The 22,304-nt window shown below is 48.2% G+C and overlaps 1 protein-coding gene across 1 annotated transcript; it reads right to left on the bottom strand.

The window, feature by feature from the left end:
• Positions 1-794: 794 nt before the first annotated feature.
• AQP3 (aquaporin 3 (Gill blood group)) lies at positions 795-21,386 on the bottom strand. The gene is made up of 6 exons (XM_045020203.1): positions 21,219-21,386; positions 8,727-8,853; positions 7,064-7,201; positions 5,349-5,467; positions 4,227-4,444; positions 795-3,318 (listed from the first exon to the last, which is right to left on the bottom strand). Exons 1-6 carry the CDS (start codon positions 21,324-21,326, stop codon positions 3,150-3,152), a joined length of 879 nt encoding a protein of 292 aa, XP_044876138.1. The 5' UTR covers positions 21,327-21,386; the 3' UTR covers positions 795-3,149.
• Between the last annotated feature and the right edge of the window lie 918 nt (positions 21,387-22,304).

The raw sequence follows: 22,304 nt of genomic DNA, 5'->3' as shown, positions 1-22,304 counted from the left end.
TTTGCATATCAGCTTGTTAATTCTGTTGTTCACTTTGGGAGGCTCTGGAGTAAAGAGTGCTGCGTAAAAGGTATTGTATTCACTTTCAAATTGTGGAGACTAGACACACCGGTTCATTGCTGTAGCTGGGAGAATTACAAATAGACATCTGATATTCCACTGATCAGTTAAACCAGGCTGAAAGTCAGGAAAGGAAAGGTAATACTTGGGTACTTTACTTTCCCAGATGTCATATATTGTAAGGCCAGAAGGGACTCTTACAGTCATCCAATCTGACCTCCTGTGTAACCCAGGCCCAATGATTCCTGCATCTAGTCCGATAACTTGCAGTTTAACTAGAACATCTCTTTCAGAAAGACATCCCGTCTTCACTAAGGGTACGTCTACACTACCCGCCAGATCGGTGGGTAGTGATCGATCTATTGGGGATCGATTTATCGCATCTAGTGTAGACACGATAAATCGATCCCCGATCGCTCTGCCGTTGACTCCTGTACTGCACCACGGTGAGAGGTGGAAGCGGAGTCAACGGGGGAGCGGCGGCAGTCGACCTCGTGCCGTGAGGGCATGAGGTAAGTCGACCTAAGATACGTCAACTTCAGCTACTCTATTCTCATAGCTGAAGATGCGTATCTTAGGTCGATTCTTCCCCTCCCCCCCCCCAGTGTAGACCAGGCCTAAGACTCCAAATGATGGAGAATCCACCACAACTATTGGCAATCTGTTCCAGTAATTATCCTCACTGTTAAAAAAAAAAGTGTGTTTTATAATAGTAGATTTTGTTCTTATTTCAAAATAAATTTATTACAAAAGCTTACGAGGACATTTACAGTTGAACAAAGTGGTGAAGAGGTATCTTCAAAAGAACTCATTGTTTTGACATTGAAGTATGAAAGAAGAAAAGAGGACTCTATTTTTAACAGTAATGCACAAACTCAAAGAACACAACAATTTTCTTTCCAGGTATCTAACATGAGTGCAAACAGGACTACAACTTGATAGGAATGCCAGCTGCCCTTGAAGGTGCCATCTGAATGTAACATTACGACTTAGTCTCTAAGGTGCCACAAGTACTCCTGTTCTTTTGTTAGTTCTAAAACCATGTACTAAGATTTTGGGCGGCCTAAAACACTCTCTAATCTGCCATCCTTATAGGGTTGCCATACGGATCTTTGTTGCACATGGAACACACATCTCTTGACCTTGAATCTGCATATGCACCTAGAATAGGGTTAATCTCTTCCAAATTAGACTGAAATGAGCTGAGATTCAAAGAAAGCTCTGTTTATTTCCTCTACTATGACTGCACCTCTGATATAAGCAAGAACATGATGCTCTTCATTTCTAAAGGGTGTTCAAAGCCAGCCTGGGTTCATCTCATCCTGTGCTTTTCCTTGTCTTTTAGCAAATCTATTACCAATTCCCAGTGCACTCTATGGGCTGGCTTCTTGTTTTTTGTATTAACAAGAGTAGGTGCATGATTTTACATCTGCAAGAGGTCCTTCCCATATCCCTGATCTTTGCATAACCTCACCTTAGCACCCTAAAGTACAATTCAGAAGGAAAGGAATACAGCATGAAGGTAGCACTGTGCCCAGTAAAGGTAGATTTCCCTTTCCTTTTACAGATTCCCATGAGACGAAAGGGGGTGAGAGCACTCTGACAGGCTTGTTATTGTCACTGATGCCTTTCCAAGTGTCAGAGTTTACTGGAAATGGTTTAAAAATAAACAAAATAAAATTGACACAGTCATTTTACAATCTCAATATTGACACACACAAAAAGCATGAAAGAATACAGAGTTTTACCGACTGTAAATATGTACTGCATATGAGAAACATATTAAAAGGAATTCATGCATTAAAGGAACAGTTATCAAAGGGGTCTCTAATAATATGATGCCTTGGGAATCAGAGAGTGACATTATGCCATCACTGGTATCAAAGAGGGTCACATAGAATGGCACAATGGGAACTAGAGATTCTCTGCCAAGATGGCATCATGGATCTCAAAGACAATCGAATAACATGATGCCATGAGTATTGGAGCTACAATGTGGCACCATGGGAATTGAGATGATCTTACAACATGGTGCCATGGGTATCAAAAATGATCTAATAACATGGGAGTTGGAATTTCTCTGCCAACATGATTGTACTTTGAAAATGCAATGATAGTATCGGAAAGCAGGTCAGTGAATAGACAGGTGCCTTATGTCACCCTTGAATTAACTCTTCCCTGTCCTGGCATTATGTACATAAAGCTAATGTGAAATTTACATGAACAAACACAGCCTTATCCAGAGTCAAGCACCATGTTTTCAATTAAACATGACTATAAGCTTGGAATCCTGTATAAGCCTCTCTAATGCGTAAGAATCGCTAATGCATTCAGGAAGGCAGCTTTCCCAGGCAAGCTTCTGGTGGATTAGTGTTTTCCTAAATCTTGTCTTCAATGACCCAGTGAACACTGAGGATCAAATATCCATGTGAAGTGGGCTTCTAAAGATTTTGTCCTTATACAAAATTAAAGTCCAGTGCATTGTTGCTTTCTCTCTATTGTGACGTTATACCTAGGCAAAGCCTGATTGATGTGGATCTTAATGCTATGCTATTAATGGCATGCACTACAGATTTAATGGGCTACGGTCGTCCCTAGTGTAACACCATTGACCTCAGTGGAGTTGCACCAGGAATGAATTCAACAGCAACCGCCTGCTTCTCTTTTGCATTTAGATATTTTCATTAGTTGATCGCTAAGCCCTTTATAAAGGTGCATATGAGGAGGTCTCGTCATCCCCACCCTGCCGACGGAGAAACAAGCTCAGAGAGGTGAAGTGATTTGCCCGAGGTCATGCAGTAAGCCAGTAGCAGAGCCTGATTAGAACTCAGGTTGCCTGAGTCAGGTCAGCACTCTAACTACTTGACTGCACTGCCAACCCCCCCTTTACCAGGATGAGACTATATGGTGCCTTTGGCAAAGGCTCATGGGCAAATTTCTAAAGCAAACGCATCAGAGTGTACAAAGAAACTAGGACAGAATATCTCAAGAAGTGGAGTCTCTTGTTGTTCTTGAATCTTTCTCCTTCTTCTCCTTCTCTTCTTTGGTTTCTGCAGTCCTGTGAAAAGTGTTCATATACGCCAGCCTCCTCAGACCCTTTCCTTATGCTTCACGTTGGCCAACCTGACATTTTCCTGCTCAGTGGATGGTGGAGACGGCTCATCGTGGCATCCAATCATCAGCTGGTAAACCAGCACTCCAGCAACTGCCCCAAGGAAAGGGGCCACAACTGGGACCCACCACCACTGCTTGCCAGTACTGAAAGACACAAGAAAATGAGAGATGAGGAATGGGTAGCAGGACATCAACCAGAATTACCCAAACCCTGGGCATCTCCGAATATTTCCAATGACTTTCAATCAGATGTAGGCTCCTAAGTGCCTGAGGCCCTTATGAAAATGGGATGTAGGTGCCTAAGTCATCTAGGCACTTTAGAAAATGTTCACCCCTGAGCTTGAATGACCCAGAGAACTGGGGCTCTCTCTGGCTTTGCTATCACCCTATCAGAGAACAGTGACTTCCTAGGCATGAGCATGAATACAGCCTTTTAAGAGAGCTGTCAGTGCTGTCCCACCCACATCAGTAGGGAGAGGACTTTCCCCCGCCCCTGTTATTTCCCCATCGCTTCCATTTGGCAATAGCCAGGAAAGTCTCCAAATGATCTTATGTTCAGGGAATGGCTGCTCTTCCCCTGCTTGCTCCTAGACCCACTGCTTGATAGCAACACCACGGCATAAACCCTGATCTCTGGAAAGGGCTCTGCTCCGGCTGTTTCTCATTGCACAGGAAGGGAGATTAATGCCTTTTAGGAATGTTAACATGACCCCAAAGGTGCCTCAAAATGCAGAGACTGCTTAGGTGTCCCTTTTTTTAAAAGGCTTGGCAGTATGATCTTAAAGAGACAGAATGTCATATAGTCCAACCCCCTGTTTGAGGTAGGACTAGTCCCCAGACAGATTTTTACCTGAGATCCCTAAATGGCTCCCTCAAGTATTAAGCTTACAACCTTGGGTTTAGCAGGCCAAGGCTCAAACCACTGAGCTATCCCTCCCCCTCCTTTTCTGATGACCACTTCCAGAAGTGCTTGGGTGAGTTACTTTTTGGCCACCGTGTGCCTTGATCCCATCAGATCTGAGTAACCCGCGCTCCGTGGAGAAAACACTTACGAGAACACTTCCGTGCCCCAGCCAGCAATGGCGGTGAAAAGACGAGGCCCAAAGTCCCTGGCTGGGTTGACGGCGTATCCAGAGTTGAAGCCCATGGATGTCCCGATAACCAGGACCACAAAGCCAACAGTGAAAGCCTCTAGGCCCCGGGGGATAGGGTTGTTGTAGGGATCCACAATAGCCAAGACGCAAACAATCAAGGATGCCGTGCCAATGAACTAGCAGGAAAAGGAGGGAGAGAGATGTGGTTGAGGTTTGATCAGTCTTTTAACAAAGTCACCTAGCTACTGGGTGGAATGCTGAATGTTTAGAACTTATCCTCTGGAGTGATGAACAGGGATAGTGAAGGATGTGATCTCATTAAACACAGGGAACACCAAAGGGAATACGAAGTGGGGAATACTATGGCAAAGGGAACATATCCAGAAAAGAACCCACCCTTAGCACTAGCCTCATGGAAACATTTGGAGCAGAGAACATCTCTTTCTCAGTAAAGCTTCTTAGGAGTAGAGAGCTGGGTCTTTGAGTTCCCATGAGTCTAAGGATGCATTCTTAGCAGCATCAGCAGGAGAAACTGCACCACAAGGAGGACATTAAATAGTCCTCTAACGGCCTGCAGTGATACCAGCTCTGGCTAGGATCTCACAAGCTAAACAAGGTCGGTCAGAGTTGACACTTAGAAGGAGACCAAGGTACCACAGAGATCCATGGTTCCCCTCGTGCTACTATTACTATTCCTTCTGTAGGTGTGCCCCAGCATGGTGCTTAGTGGCACTATGTGTCGGAAGATGCCACTTTTCTGGAGAGAAATAAAACCAGGGTTCTGCCCCCATGTGATCATTACAGGGCACATTTTACTAGACTAGGGGTCTTAGCCCTGGTGTCCTGGCCAAATTTTAGTCTGTTTCCATGTGCAGACCGCACTCTGGCCACCTATATCCTCCTGTACCCAGGCACACCCCACCACTCTGATCCTCATGCTGACCAGTGTATTATTGGGTCTCGACTGGTGAATATCACTGATCTAAATCCCAGGAAACGCAGCTTTGTTCCTCTTGAAATTGAGTGAGAGGCCCAGGATTGTCCTGCAAGGTCTCTTACCAGCACCCTCAACTCTCTTACCTGGTCAAAGAATCCATTCAGTACATCCAGATGCTCAGACGGGAATGTGGCAAAAATGCCAGCGGTGCCATTCGGTCCCAGTACATACAACTGGTTATTGCCAAAAGCCCATATGGCATCTAGAATGGGAAACAGGGTTGGGTCAGTCATTCATCGCTTGATTGTTCAACAACACAGCAGAATCCAGGGCAGGGGGTGTTATTTGGGAAGCCTAACAAGTCTTCTGGACTTAAAACCTATGAATATTACAATAGAGAATCACCATAGTTGTCCATCATACACATTACTGAGCACCATACAACTGGCTGCAATACAGCCAACTGCCGCTCAGGAGACACAGTTACTTAGCAGCTATTGGCTACCGGGGGCCCTATGACTTCTTCAACATCCTGTGCAGACTTCACAGGCTCAGCACCTGCTATAGGATGAATAATCATGTCCCATAATTTAGTAACACTTAACGTTGACCTCGGTCTTTCCTGTTGTCTGACTGTGACACTGGGTCATTTAGTCTCCTGAGGGCTGTAACAGGTTGGTCTCATTCCGGTTGTTGGGTTTGGTGTGTGGGTAGCTGGGTGGGTGGTGTTGGTGGCCTGTGATATACAGGAGGTGAGATTGGATGATCTGGGGTCCTTTCTGGCCTTGAACTCTATGACTGTTACGGCAGTGGGCAATGCTCTCAATTTAGAGATGACAATGAGCCGGAGTCTCTGCTCAGGTACGCATGCGCAAGTCCCATTGACTTGACGGGGAATTAAGTATATGTATCTGAGGCCAAAGTCTGGTTCAAGGAGTTGTCACTGATCTTTAATAAAATTGATTATTTAATTAACAATTGATTATTGAGAATGTTTTCCTAAATTTAAACAACAGCAGCTAGAGGTATAAAACCACTCGTGCACAGCAGTTAGTAATAGAGCCCAACAACCAACTGGCCTTAACTGTAGCACCCATGAGGGGCTTGTCTGCAGGGCAGCACATTGCGGTCTACGGGGATGTGAATTGTAGAGCTCTCTATTGGGTCGTGCTTGAATTACCTCCTGTAGGCCCTGCTGACGTGAGCTGAAGGGTACCTAGATTGCATTGATGTAGTCCTTCAAACGGGACTACGTTAACGTGAACTGGTGCCCTTTAGTTCAGGCCAGCAAGGTCTACGTGGGGCAGTTAGAAGGCAACACATTAGCACAGTCTTCTATTCACACCCTTGTGGACCTCACCGTGCTGCCATGTAGACAAGCCCTAACCAGCTCATTTGATCAGGAAAGCTGGATCACAAACGCGGTTAGTCACTGATTGTTTGCACTTTGTTAGGTAATGGAGTTAACTGTTGCCTCGATGTTAATCCTTATTTATTCTTTTTCTTGGCTGTGTAAAACAAGAGGAGTTAATTGAGTGTCGCCCCAGCGGCTGCCAATCAGGAGACACAAAAACACCAGGCATGGGAGGGCTCCGAATAGAATTTCCTTGATGGGACAAAGCCAACAGTCACAATGTTGTTGCTTGAGCACATATCGTGAAGACGTTACATGGGGGCCTGCGATTGATTTTGGGAGCTTTGAATGCGAGATCACCCTGGAAAAGCCCAGAGATACTAGGATGGCCGTCAGCCCAACTGCAGGAAAATGCTCCGATTTGGACGAGGAAGATATTTTTCACAGCATAAGAGAACAGAGTGAGGAGGGATGGCATAAAAGCCGAATGGTTTGTTCACTTACCATAGTACAAGCCAAAGACGATGCCCGCTCCTAGGAAAGCACCGAGGGTTTGTGCCAGGATGTAAATAGGCAGCTTAATCCACGGCTCCCGGGCCATCAGGCACAGAGCAAAAGTTACAGCAGGATTCAAGTGGCCACCTGGGAAAGAGTTTCTCGTTAGTGCGTTCTGGGTTCAGGATCTGGCCCCAGAATACATGGAAAGGGACCAACACGTTCAGAAAGACGCGCCTGCATTCATGTAAAAAGTGCAGCTGCTGGTGCACTCTGGGACTGTGTGTGTGACAACACCCTCCGGATCAAATTCACCCATCAGAACAGCAGCACAAGGCCCATACGCATTCTAAGCCCCACTGAAACCCTTGAAGGAGGGGCAGCCACTGAAAACCAGGCCAGATATGTGGCCCTGTTCATTGGAAGCGTTAGGTTAATCCAAGTGCCCAGAGCTAGGCAATACCTGGTCTTTAGGGAAACACACGGGATAAAGCCTTTGAGCGTGTACTGCAGGGAACGGGACTGGGGAAAGGATTCGATGCTCCAATAGGCCTTTTGCCATCTCTAATTTCTATGACCCAGTGAGGCTCTCAGCAAGAATGAGCTGCTCTCTCTAAATCTATCTAGCTATCTGTCTATGCCATTGACTTCCAACAGTGATAGTCGTGTCCACTCACATTGGTTCTCCTGTGCCTGAAGCAGGCATTCAGCAAGAGGGTGGGTGGACAGTTGCAAAGAGCAAGAAGTATCGAGAAACAAATGACCAACAAAGGGTTCTATTCTCCCCTCAGTGTGGGTTCGTCGGTTGCATGCATGCAGAGATGAAACTATGTTATTAACTATGAGTAGGGCCCTACCAAATTCACAGCCATGAAAAACGCATCACGGACCGTGAAATCTGGTCTTTTGTGTGCTTTTACCCTATATTATACTATACATTTAAAATGGGAGACCAGAGTTTCTCAAATTGAGGGTCCTGTCCAAAAGGGAGTTGGGGGGGTCACAAGGTTATTTTAGGGGCGTTGCAGTATTGCCATCCTTACTTCTGCGCTGCCTTCAAAGCTGAGCAGCAGCTGTTGGCCGGACACCAGCTCTGAAGGCAGTGATCCACCAGCAGAAGCGCAGAAGTAAGGGTGTCAATATCATACCATACCACCATTACTTCTGCACAGCTGCCTTCAGAGTTGGGCGGCCGGAGAGTGGCGGCTGCTGACTGAGGGCCCAGCTCTGCAGGCAGCAGTGCAGTAGTAAAGGTGACAATACCTGGCAACAGTGCTGCCTGCAGAGCTGGGCTCCCGGCCAGCAGCCGCCCCTCTCCAGCTGCCCAGCTCTGAAGGCAGCGCCGCCACCTGCAGCAGTGCAGAAGTAAGGGTAGCAATATCGCAACCCCCGCTACAATAACCTTGTGATTCCTCCACGGTTCCTTTTTGGGTCATGACCCCTACAATTACAACACTGTGAAATTTCAGCTTTAAATAGCTGAAATCATGAAATTTATGAATTTCAAAATCCTATGCCCATGAAATTGACTAAAATGGACCGTGAATATGGTAGGGCCTAACTATGAAGCAATGCTCTTTGACCTTTGGATCCCCAACTGCGCATGGCCGGGAGCTTAGAGCAAGAGGGAGCCCTAGGTTTGCAGCAAAGCCGTGAAGTGGAAGCCACGTACCTGACACTTGCCCTGCTATCAGAATTCCAAGGGTAACAGCAAAGCCGAAGGCCAGGTTCACAGTCAAGAAGCCTCCGTGGGTTCCTCTACTGAGCACGACCTGAGCGACCGAGCCACAGCCAAACAACTGAAAGAAGAAAAGAACTGATCAAAACTGGCCCAGTGGGTTTTCTTTCAGGAGCGAGAAACTGGCCAAGGACTCCTGAGTGTTTTCCACTGGAGTTCTCCAGCCCAAGTCCATGACCAACTCCACTATGTGCGTTTGTGCTGCAGTACAAAACGGCAAAGGCTGCAGGGAAACTTGCTGGTTTGGGTGGAAAATGCCAGGGAGCAGGGTCATGAATTTGCTAGGGACTTGAGCACCTCCATCTTCTGAAGCCTACAAAATACTCTCCCTTCTGGTCTTCAAGATCCTCCATAGGCTTGCCAGTCTTCTCCAAACCCCTCTCTGCTGCCTCTAGCCAATTCCCTGGTCTCTTAAAACACCAGACTCTTTTCTGTCTCCACTTCTCCTTGTTTCTCCACAGTGGTTGCTACATCCTTCCTCAAGGCTGCTTCCACCAACTCCCTTTCCTGATTTTCTGTACCTAGCTGATTCCTTAACCCTTCCCAAAGCCTCCCACCCCAAGATGCATCTCTCCTCTTGGCCTCCTACTTATCCGAACTCTCCCTTTAATAAAACCATCAAAATCTTCCCCCAGAGACCTCCAACTTTCAACCATTCTGCCCTGCATCTCTCTTTTCTCCCTTGCCTACCACACCTAGGGACACTATATGATGCATTTATACCTACTGTCCCCAGCCTGCTGTCCTTCTTTCTATGGAACTGAAATCAGTGGGAAGTTTAGGATCTGGACTGGAAACGGGATCAGTTCGTACTTTGCTGGCATTTGCAGAGATGACTATAGGTGGCTGGAAAACATTATAAGGACAATACCCTTGATATAAGGAGTTCCCAGCAGCACAGGTGCTGGTCTGCAGCTGTCAGCAAGGTAAAGCTTGGATGGTGTAAGAACACTGTCCGCCATCAGCTGGTGTTAGGATTTACACAGCAGCTCAAACGCTAGATTACAGCCCGCAAACCTGCTTAGGGGGCTTCATGCTGCACGTAACACAAACCTGCCCAAGACAACCACAGACATTAAACGCTTCAGTCCAGGCACCTCGTAAATTACACCTAGTCTCTGGCATTGTGAGAGGCGCTGTGCCTCGCCTCTTCCTTCGGAGGGCTAGGGACTGGAAAGTATTTGGTGAGCGGGCGGTTATTTGCGCAGGGTGATAAGGGCTGTTTGCTTGCAGTGAAGGGAGGAAGCAAGCTGCAGCCCAAGGATGTTTGCTCGGGTCAATCCCTCATTTCCGGCCCATGTCCAAGAGTTAAACAGCTCTCTCTCCTCCTTGTCTCGCTCCACCTTGCTAGCAATCCAGCCCATTTCAGATTATAGCTGGCGTCTGAATCATTAGCTTATATTTAACCCACGGGGGGAGATCCTGATCTCCGGTGTATCTCCAAGGGCTTCAGTGGAGTTATTCCTGATTTACACTGCAGAACATGAGCTCCGCTCAGCATCAGGCTCTGCAGCGGTGTTGGGCTGCCTCCTTAGAATTACACAAAGGACCCAGAGCTTGTATCCTGACTTCCTCCTAAAGTTCAGAGATGCTCAGAGCCAGGGCCTGAAGCCTCTTCCATTACTAGTGACATATGGCTCTTCCCCGTTAGGGCTGAAGGATGCAGCCAGCTGCCAGCCCTGGAAGTAAGGTATCAGACCCAGAATCTAACCCATGTAACCTCTCTTCTCCCATACAATTGACAGCTGATGAATGAGTAATAAAATAAACACCGTGCCCTGCTATCTCCTGGGCAAAGATTGGAATGGTCAGATAGACTCCAGGTTGACTCACTAGATGGACTTCCCACACCTAAGTCCCTCTGAACTAAAGAGCCCAGGTCTCCACCCACACAGACTCAGGTTGCAGATAAGGAAAACAACAAAGGAACCTACAATGGCACGGTGTTGAACTGACTAGGGTGGATGCAGAGCCCCCTCTACTGGATGGAATGAGATCTCCTCGTCTGCACGTCATAGGCCCCGCACTGCTCGCAGCGGTTCTCCTTTAGCGCACTGTGCTTTGGGACTGGGAGGCTCTGAGTACCAACGCCACCAAATACTGAGTGAGCCGCAGAATTGCAGCAGTGAAGCCCCAGCTAAGTGACCCCAGACACGTTACAATATTTTGCCCTTTGATGAGTGACTGTCACCTAAGGGCTCAAAGAGATCTACAGGCCCTAGACAGAAGGGGAAGAACTATTACCCGGACTTTACAGCTGGGGAAGCAGGGATGGAGGAGGCCTGTGGCAAAGCTAGAAATAGCATCCTGATTCCCATTCCTGCGCAGTAACCACTAGACTGCCTTTCCGGCCTGCGCTCAGTGGGTGAAATCCGACGTGCGTTATGAAGCCAACAATCACTAGCTAGTGAGCTAATGGGAAGTTCTTCGCTTTCCTTTCTGACACGTAAATCGCTTCCAAGATAATGTTAGCTGAAGGTTCGGTTGCTACTGTGGCTTCTTGCTGTGCTCCTCTTTCAGGTGGTCCCTTCAGCTGCCATGTCTGGCCACGCACAGGGAGTGGATTGAGGGCATTCAAAGCTCTAATGTTTGGAGTGTGTCTTCTTTCTTTTAGTTTATTCAGGGTTATTTTCTTAGTCAAATATTTATTTTCCTCATGCTCAAGGACCTGGCAGTCCTGCAAATTGATGGGGTTTGATAGTAATCTACATACATTTAGGTTGCAGAAAACCACGGTGTAAAATTACCCCACATTTCTCACTAAGCCCTTTGATCTCAGCCTGGATAAATTCCAAATTTGCCAGTGGATGAGATTTTAATACCCGTTTCCCCCATGAATGGTGATAAACTCCTGGCTTGTCCTGAGCAGCGCCTACCAGTCAGGCAAGGCGCTACATGGCACCTCTGCCTGAGTGCTCCAAAGTCTGGTGAGCCCCTGTGCGTGGGACAATCCACTCCGTTAGGGGGCCAATGGGGCAAAACTGGTGTAACGCAATCAGAGGCGGATTAAGCTTTTGTTGTGCCCTGGGCCTGAGCAAGTGGGGGCCCCTCCCCACCCCTTCTGACTGCAGTCCCAGCCCCCACCACCACCACCACGCCTGCTTCCCCACCCCCACTCCCTGGCAGGAGCACCAGATGGGCAGCTGAGTGGGTCGGGGCATGGAGACACCCATTTTTCCAGGGCCCTCCAATTGGCCGGGGCCCCTGAGCACGGGCCCCGTTAGCCTAATGGCTAATCCGCCACTGAGAAAATCTGGCCCTACAAGCACAGAAGAGAGGCAGGCAGGCTGGCATTTAGGGCCAAATTCTGCTTGTGAGGTGCGTGTCTGTATTTTTACTGGGCCCCAGCAAACCAAGCCGAACCTTGATCCCGGTGGCTTCCACAAGACACACTCACACCGCGCACACACACACCTTTCTATCAGTTGCATTTGGCCCTAGGAATCATTTCAAATTGCACTCGCCATGGCTGCCCCAGCAAATGATTTGTTGTCACGCAGTTTACTCTGGGTATGGCCATTAGGGTGACCAGATGTCCCGATTTTATAGGGACAGTCCCGATATTTGGGACTTTTTCTTATATAGGCTCCTATTACCCCCCACCCTGTCCTGATTTTTCACACTTGCTGTCTGGTCACCCTAATGGCCACACAGCCGCTAGACCTTCAGGCTGGCTGTGCAGCTGTCTGGGCTCAGGCTGTCTAGCATCATTGGCGTCTAGCCACATTGACAAGGCTCTAAATGCAATTCGCTAGGGCCACGGTGAGACGTTTTCCTTGGGAACCTGCTGCTAGGGATGATGTGTGTGAAATATGGAGAAGCTGAAACCCTGCTCTGTTGACTTTAACTAGCTACCCCAGCTCCAGCATTTTCACGTTACCAATAAAATGTCACACACGCCATCGAAATAAAAAGCTCCGGTACCAAGGTTTGCCTCACGCACTCTCGCATGATCTGCTATTGTATTTCAGGTCCCTCATGCTCCGCTGGACGATTTAAATGATTATTTTAGGAGTATTAATAAAATGTACTAAACCGCTTCATTGTGAAGTATTAACATTACTCCCACGGGTGTTTATTAAGTTAAATTTATGCATTTGACTGGTCAGGCAAAGTATTGTGTCCAGTTCTGGGCAACGCACTTCAGGAAAGTTGTGGAGAAATCGGAGAGCATCCAGAGGAGAGCAACAAAAAACAGTCAAAACTTTAGAAAACCTGATCTGCTAGGAAAGGTTCAAACAACTGGGCATGTTTCGTCTTGAGAAAAGGAAACTGATGGGGGGGACCTGAAAACTGTCTTCAAATTTATTAAGGGCTGTTATAAAGAGGACAGTGATCAATTGTCATTAACACATTGAATCTATTTCCCCATGGTAAGTAGTCTCACACCTCTTGTCAAACTGTCTGGAATGGGCTAGCTTGATTATCACTACAAAAGTGTGTTCTCTTAATTAGTCTGCTAGAGTTGGTAGGACAACTCCCACCTTTTCATGTTCTCTGTATGTGTGTATATATATCTATCGCCTCACTATATGTTCCATTCTATGCGTCCGATGAAGTGGGCTGTAGCCCACGAAAGCTTATGCTCAAATAAATTTCTTAGTCTCCAAGGTGCCACAAGGACTCCTGTTGTTCTCTGCGTCCACTAAAGGCAGGACAAGAAGGAATGGGCTTAATCTGCAGCCAGGGAGATTTAGGTTGGATATTAGGGAAAACTTCCTAACGACAAGGGTAGTTAAGCTCTGGAACAGGCTGTGGAATCGCCACCCCTGGAGGTTTATAAGAACAGGTTGGACAAACACCTGCCGCTGTCAGGGATGACCTCGGTTTACTTTGTCCCGCATCCGGGCAGGGGGCTGGACTTGGAGAAGGTCCCTTCCAGCCCAACATTTCTATGATTCTGTGTATGTGTCTACGTAGGGACTGGTTCCACACCCGCTGAAGTCAATGGGACTCTCTCCGCACTGATTTCAAAGGGCTTTGGAGTAGACCCGGATAGGGCACTCATCACCGCAGTTCCTGAGCACCACAGGCGGTGTAATGCAGCAGATGTACCACTCGGGGGATCCAAGCAGCAGCTGCAGCACTTTAGGGAGGAATACGGCCCAGTCCTATACTGTCCGCCCCAGGGGCAGGCAAACTTTTTGGCCTAAGGGCCACATCGGGTTTTGTAAATTGTGTGGAAGGCCGGTTAGGGGAGGCGGTCATGGCCCGGCCCCCACCTCCTGTCTGCTCACCCCCGGGACTCCTGCCCCATCCAACCCCCCTTGTTCCCTGACAGCCCCCCCAACAACCCCTGGCCCATCCACACACCCTCACTCCCTGTCCCCTGACCGCCCCATCCAACCCCTCCTCTCATTCCTGATGGCCCCCCCGGGACCCCTGCCCCATCCAACCATCCCTTCTCCCTGTCCCCTGCCTGCCCCCAGAACCCCTGCCCGCTCCATCCAACCCCCCCTCCTTTCGGCCTGCTCGTCCAGGACACCTGCCCCCGTTCAATCCCCTGTTCCCCCCCAACCCTTATCCACATCCCCGGCCCCTGACCACCACCCCAAACTCCCCTGCCCTCTAGCCAACCCCCCCTGCTCCCTGCCCCCTTACCGCACTGCCTGGAGCACCGGTGGCTGGCGGCGCTACAGCCGCGCTGCCTGGCTGGAGCTGGGCAACGCTGCCTCCGCCACCACATAGCACAGAGACCGGGTCAGGCCGGCTTTGCAGCTGCGCTGCCCCAGGAGCTCACAGCCCCACCGCCCAGAGCATGGCGCCGGGAGCAGGGCGAGCGAGCTGAGGCTGCGGGGGAGGGGGAACAGCAGGGGAGGGGCCGGGGGCCAGGAGCTCGGGGGCCAGGCAGGACAGTCCTGCTGGCTGGATGTGGCCCGCGGGCCATAATTTGCCCATCTTTGGTCTACACTGGTGCAGGGGGGTGGCTTTTTCACACCCCTGAGCTACGTACTTTATATTGACATACGCGGTAATGTAGACCTGCCCTGGGATAAAAAAAACCCCACACCTTTCTCAGCAGAGAAGACAAGGCCTGAGATTGGCAAGGTCCGGAGCTGACTAAGGTAGTACAAGACTTTGGCAGGAAACAGAAATGAGTAAATAATACTGGAGAGATTACATAACCGATGGGTTTATAAACAGCTCTGGAGAAGAGTGACTCTGTTTGCACACTCAAGAAGGGATAATCACCAGCATTCTTCTCTGATTAACCTTTCCTTGCCTATTGGCTCCTTTTGGCACTTTCAAAGGAGCCACAAAAGACCTGAAAAAAGAACAGGAGTCCTTGTGGCACCTTTGAGACTAACAGATTTATTTGAGCATAAGCTTTCGTGGGCTACAGCCCACTTCATCAGATGCACAGAATGGAATGTATTTGACCTGAACGTATTTGCTCTTGAATTTACAAGGCCCTGATCCCTGGATTAATCTGGGAACGCTTTGTAGCATTGACACAACCCGACCCAGTGTTATCGTCTGAGTACCAACTGTTCTCTTCAACACGCAAATAGAGCAGGGATTAGGCAATGAACCTTGTGTAAATCTAGCCTGATTGCACCAATGAATGGGAAGGAGATTCAGATCGGGTTGCAGCCAAGCCGCCTGAATAAGGCTGCTGAAAACTCTTGAGCTGTGATGACAGGTTGAAGGAGGGAGATTTTCAGCAGCTCCGTGCAGCACATGGGAGTTAAACGCCCACTCACAATGAGAGTTAAAGCTGGACCCCAAACAAGGGACTCTCCCTCCAAATGGGTGAGGCTGGGTGGGTCTAGGGCCCTCATCCTGCTGCTGGCTCTGTTCACCCTCTTCTTTTGCAAAGCCACGGCTTGATGGAAAGCCCACTGAGCAGCAGCAGCTCCAAGCACCAGCGCTCCAAGTGCGTGCCTGGGGCGGCGAGCTGCGGGGGGCTCCCTGCCGGTCCCTGCGAGGGCGGCAGTCAGGCTGCCTTCGGCGGCGTGCCTGCGGGAGGTCCGCCAGCCCCGCGGATCGGTGGCAATTCAGCGGCGGGTACGCTGAATCCGTGGGACTGGGGACCTCCCGCAGGCAAGCCGCCGAAGGCAGCCTGGCCTGCCGCGCTTGGGGCGGTAAAAAAGCTAGAGCCGCCCCTGTCACGGCAAAGCCTCCCTTTGGCTTCCTTCATGGCTGTCCCAGCTACACGCCAGCAGTGAGTCAGAGGGGTGGCGCTGGTGCTGGTGCAGCTGAGCTCCATGGCGTTCTGGGAGCAACTCAAGCGGCCTATTATGCTGGCCGAATGCTGTGAGCCGCGTGGCAGTGGCAGTCTCCGATGGTGGAATCAGTGCAGAAGCTGCTTTGGGCCCTGCTCAGCTTCAAACCTGTCTCCTTTTAAAGTTCAAATCTATATGCGTTCATAGCTTTGAATGCATAACTCCTCAGGCTATAATCATCTAGTCGGTCTGCCCCCTACCCAGCACAGTTATAGTCAGTGTGTTCAGAGCCATATTGCAGCAGTGAAAAGGGGGAAGGGGGACGAGGGAGAGTCAGTAACAATAAGGTTTGTAATGGATCTTTCTGCATAAGAGTTGGAATTCACCCCCTGTGCAGAGGCGCAGCCCAAGGCGTGTGCACCACTTAAGAACTCAAGAGATAAGGGGGCTTAAGTGGGGTTTATGTGGTACACAGATCTTGGGCTGGCTCCCTGCACAGGGGGTGAATTTCACCCCGTGTGAGAACGTTATAACAAATTGCATTGGAAGAGTCTGTTAAGGCAGAATGTGTATGCTACTTTTTCCCCACTAAAGCAAGCTCAACCATTCCCCACTGATTTGTGGTAGAACGGCGAATGCACAGGACGAAGGGTCAGGAGACCAGAGTTCCATTTCTAGCTCTGCCACAGACTTCCCACAATGTCTTGGTCAAGTCATTTAAGGCCTGATCCTGCAGCAAGGAAGGAAAACACTGAGTACAGTGGGCACAGGATCAGGCTGTTAATTTGTGCCTCATTTCTCCCATCTGTAAAATGGGGAAATCACACTCCCCTACTTCACTGGAGTGGGGGTGGCCTCGTTAGGGCTTGTGAAGTGCTTTGAGACCCTCAAATGGAAGGCACTAGAGGGAAGGTGGTGTTATTGCCATTTCCTTAAATGACTTCCTTGCCCACAAGACACGCCCACTACGACCACTTTTTCAGCACTGCGGTATTGTGACCTGCATGTGACAGTTTTACTGGTGCTCGAAGTTGATTGAATTTACACTTAAGTTTTTTAAACTCTAGTAAAATATTAACATAATGCAAGGGCCGTGCTTAGCAAGACTGAAAGCAAACCAGTCTTTCCAAGTTGTAGATAAAGCAAATATGGTGTAGCAAACTTCCTAGTATGTCTGAGTACTGCTGCCCTCTACTGGATGGAATCAGAACAGCTTAACTATGTTTCATAGGCCTTATACTGTTAACAACTGAAGGAGATTCTCCTTTACTTTTATCCCTACAATCACACTGTGAAATTTAGGTTTCCATGGCATGTGGCATAGTTACAACCATGAAGTTCCAATTTGTTACAGTAATGTCTTTCATCAGACCAGTCCTGTTTGAAGGATGACCAAGGGAGTCGGAGTCAAAACTGCTCTTTGTTCCTTCCTTGGGTCTAAACAACAGTGAAAACCAGCTAATCCACCATGCAAAGTCCGTCAGAGAGCCGAACTATTATACCAGCCAGATAGGAAGGATACAAAATCTGACCTTTTAGCTAGCCCCGGTGTTTCAAACAAAGCAGGTCTGTAGCAATGTAACAGTTACAACCCTTTTATTTTAAGCCGGGTGCAAAAAGCTGGGCTGATGGAATTTTTTTTTTAATTGGCTGCTACAGTAATAATACAAACAACAGCCGACTTGTGAAATTCGTTTGATATTTGCATTGCTTAACTATTGCCTACAGTAGATGGCGCTTTGGAGCAGGCAAGAAGGAAGACGAAGTAGGAAAAAAAGATCTTAATAATTTGTTGAACTGCAGAGGCACTGGGGCGTAAATCGGCCCCTCCTAAAATGAGAAGAGAGATGGCAGTGACTGGAATCTTTAGGTAAGTTCAACTAATTTCCTCGGCTTCTTTTGCTGCACGATTTCCCTGATTATCTATGAAGAAGGAACATTTATTGACATGCTTCCCGTATGCTGTTTTTGTGCCATGCCTACAAAGACGTTTGTTGCAGGGTAAGGTGCCTCTCTTGGTGCTGCAATCTTTGTGCCTGCCAAAGGCAAGAGATCTGTTGGGGAGAAACTGGGACCACGCCCAGTGCCTTTGGGTGTCACAAATCTTCCATTACAAAGCACAGGCCTAATGTTACGTGCACAGTCCTACACCTGTTGAAGTCACTGGAAGTTTGACCTCAGTGAGAGCAGGAGCAAACCTTCAATATTAACCCTAATGTAAAGTCAACCTGGAGAGATGGGGACAAATCCAGCCAACTCTGAGCCTGATCCTACATCCCTTGCACAGCCAAAACCCCCACTGATGTTAATGAAAGTTATGGGTGCAAACAGACGCTGGGATTCGGCTCTTTGAGAGGTTAAAAATGACTCTATAAAAATAAACATATTTCACTTACACATGATCACCTGCACCACTCCACACAGCAGCCGGGTGAGAGTCAGCCATAAGGGCAGTTTAGCTACCCAGGGTGTGCTCCCACCAGACAGTATTGTTCCTCCAGTGGAGACTGCCAGACTCAGAAACGTGTCTGAGTGTATTCACACTAAAAAGGTAGTCAGTGGGCTCAGAGCTGGGGATGGGAAGGACCACAGGCAGATCCCAGGATTAACCAACCCTACCTGCTACCAGGCTTACATGGAAAGGAAAATATGGGCTAAGCAGACCCCAGAACGAGGGATGATCTGGGACTGAGAGCAAACTGAAAAAAGCAAGAAGGGAATCATCAATCAGCCTTTCGAAATGGCCCTTTCCTGCCTCTTCCCTGACAGCCAGAGATTAAACACAGCCTCTAAATACACTTACAATGTGAGGGGAGACTGAAGCTGGAAACAGCGTGGGGTGTGGAGCGGAGCAGCCTCCCTGCATTGAATCTCTTTGGAAGGTGCTCCTGGCTCCTAACCCCAGATTCCAATGCAATCCATGACCCGTGTTAAGCCCACTCCCACCCCCACAGGCAGTGCCCTGCTATCTGGCTTCAGCAGATGTATTTCCAAGAGAAGTTGTAAAAAAAGTTTTTGTCATTTCCACAAACCCTGTAAGCATGAGTTCAGAGTCTGCCAGCCTGACTCTAAATCCTGCCTTTTCTTTGCTAACCGTTTCCAGAAGCTCTGTCCAAACCACTGACCCATGAATGCCTTGCCTCCTCTGCTCATTAGGGCTAGTAAAACACAACAGGTGATGTGCCTCGGGTTGTTCCCATTGCCACTTTCACCAACTTTTGCCTAAACCCCCTAGAAGAACACATGGATTTTCCTTGAGTTGTACAGAAGGGACCTGATCCAAATCCAAGACACACATACACGCGCCCACCCCAAATGCCAGGAGATTTTGGATCAGGCTCTGAGCAGCTGGAATGAGCTTGATTTTCTTCCCCTGCCAAATAGCACCGGTGATTCACAGCCAGAAACTGCACAATCATTCAGTCAGCTCTTGCCCATCCTTATTCCAAATAATCCTCTCAAAGCAAAGCATGGCCACTTGGTTGCAAGTAGTTATTGCGAAAACTGGTCTTTCTGCAGATACAGAAATTATGCTATGGGAAACACGGCATCCCCATTAGAGAGGGTAACATTCTACTGTTTCTCTTGAGCAGCAAGATGTACAGCAGATACATCCGCCTCTCTGCCCCTGTTGCTTTTTAAAATACAAGAGGCTGGAGGTGGCTGGAGGTGCATAGAGCTTTTCAAAGTTGCCACCACGCTTAGCTATTCCAGCTACTGAATAATTTCCGAACCAATTCTCATCTCAACTGATGTAAATCCACAGTAGCTCAGCTGAAGTTGATGGAATTGCTGAGGATTTACACCTTGGTAAATGAGATTAGACTCTGATCACATATCTTCAGAGTGATGCACAAACATTAACCGGCCAGTACTAGAATATCAGCAAATTAGACAAATTACACCTGTCTGCAGTGTCATCTATATACCTACCTACCATATGTGGAAGGGCCAATACTTTCCAAGTTGGATGCCTAGAGCAAGACACCTATATCCATATTTAGCCACTTAAACCATTGTCCTGATTTTCAGAGATGCTGAGTACTAGCAACTACTTTGGAATTAGGCCTGGTTCACACGTAGAAATTAGATCGATCTAGCTACATGGAAAATTTCTCACCTTAAGCACAGTAGTTAGGTTGACTTAACCCTGATGTAGATGCAACTAGGTCGATGGAAGAATTATTCTGTCAACCTAGGTACTGCCCCTCAGTATCACTCCGTTGTGGCAGGAAGCATCTACACTACAGAGGTGTAGCTGGAGCACTGGAGCCGTCGACATACCCCTAGATACCAGTGGTGGAGCTCAGCTCTCTTCCCTGTATCAGGTCACTTAGTGATTTAAATGCCCTGATCTAGACGCAGGTTCCCAACTTTAGGCACTCGGGTTTGAACCCTTTCACCAAGGCACCTATTGCCCTGGGGTCTAAGCACTGAATCTTTTGTGTCTATTTACCACTGAAACATATGATGGATGGGGGACAGCTCCCCGATCCTAGACCTGTGGCAAGCAGAGATAGGCATTCAGCCATCCCGGTTAGTATTTTGCAGTGAGCCACAAAACAGCCCTGCTATTCCCCCTCTCACTCCTTCCCAGGACAGGCCGTTGAGAACTGTTAACACTTTCAACACCAGCACATTTTTAAAATGATGCTTTAAGAAAAACAATCCAAGAAGAGGAACTTTCCCCTTCATGTATCTTCTCTCCTTTAGATGGCTCTTTAAAGGTTCTTTAAAGTTCAGACAGTTTCAGGATCAGAGAAATACATAGAGGCATGAGAGCAATTTCCTCTCAGCAATACACTTGCTGTTCACACATGTGCCTCCTTCTTTGGTCTACTCTGCTGCTTATACATACAGAAAGTGAAATCTTTCAATACTTCAAAAGATTCATACATCACACCGAATTGGAAGCAACTCTAAAACTGACTGGTTACCAACTTTCATACATAATTTCACACAGAACATCAGGGTTTTACTACTCTAGACCCGAGTCCTCTGGTCAGTTTCATCTCTGGTATAAATTCCAGGGATGAATGTGACTCCTTTGTCAGATCACTTTAGCTTTGCACCCAAATGACTGCAATTAAACCGTACCGAGCCAGCAAGTCAGAATCTTAGCCAGTTCGTGGAATATTAACCTGGTCCTGAATAAGCAACGTACGATGTAGTATGTTAACGTTTTTATTGCAACTATGCCTTAATAAAAAGGTTTCCAAAAAAACACAACCGTATCCTAAGTAGTAAAAGGCAGACTTACCACCAGAATCAGGGTCCCCAGGCACTCGGCCAGTGCTTGCCTCACGAGTTTGTTTCTGATCCTCAGCATCTCTCCAATTCTAGTGAGAACTTCCTTTTGCCTCCCCATGGTGGCTGAGATTCCCTTCTAGCCCTGCTTTGGCACAGAGGTGGCTGGCTAGCTTTCAGCTCTTCAGCCTGGTGTGTAACTCTGATCCTTGCAGCCCTGTGTTTGCTTATAAGTTGAGCTATCCCTGAAACACCGCCCCTAAGTAACCACACCCCTCCCACCCTCTCTTTGACTGCAACTTTTTGTTCTCAGCATGGGACTGAGGGGGTGGTTTGCTTGGGTTTTTTTTTTTATTATTATTACTCATATAGGCAGGCTGCAGACGCAGGAGTGTCAGGAGCTCTGTAAGGAGACTGGGGAGGGGGGGAGAGGGGAAACAGCACAGAGACCTGCACATCCTGATTGCATTATTTCCGTGCTCTTCCAACAGCACATACAGCTGAATCTGCCCCACTCTCAATTCAGATCAGCCAAGAAAACCCACCTATACAAACACAGCAGCTGAACTTGCATGTGCAGAGTCAACTCTTGACAATACAATGAATTCTGTTCTCCTCCCTACCAGAGCTGACTGTAGGTTGTCAGCTTCTTGGTGACTTACGCTCCTATGCCGTGTGGGGGCTTGTTAGTCACTCTTGCAATAAAATCATGGGAAAGGAGGCCTTGATTCTCCACTCCCTCATTCCAGTTTTAGGCCAGTGATCTCAGTACCTAACACCAGCATCAAACTGGTGGAATGGAGTGAGAATTGGGTCCAGAAACGGTCCTAACTCGAAACCCTCGCTCTAACCTCCAGGTCTGGACGCAGAGCCAAACGTGTGGCATGTCTACATAACCTACACAGCTCCCCAAGGCTGAGGGACTGCGCCATCGACCGTGCGTTCATTTCAGCACGACCCGTCTTAGGAAAGCAAAAGAGAGCAGATCCGTTATCATGAGCCACCCATAGGTGGCGGTGCACCATGAAATCAGCAAACTGTCTGCCAGAAAGTGCCTGTGCTCCATGCAGGGCTGTGTGCTGGGTTTACACCAGCACTA

Source organism: Mauremys mutica, chromosome 6 (genome assembly GCF_020497125.1).
Source record: "Mauremys mutica isolate MM-2020 ecotype Southern chromosome 6, ASM2049712v1, whole genome shotgun sequence".
Taxonomy (NCBI): Eukaryota; Metazoa; Chordata; order Testudines; family Geoemydidae; genus Mauremys; species Mauremys mutica.
The sequence above is the reverse complement of the archived record's forward strand: the minus strand, read 5'-3'. Positions and strand labels throughout refer to the sequence as shown.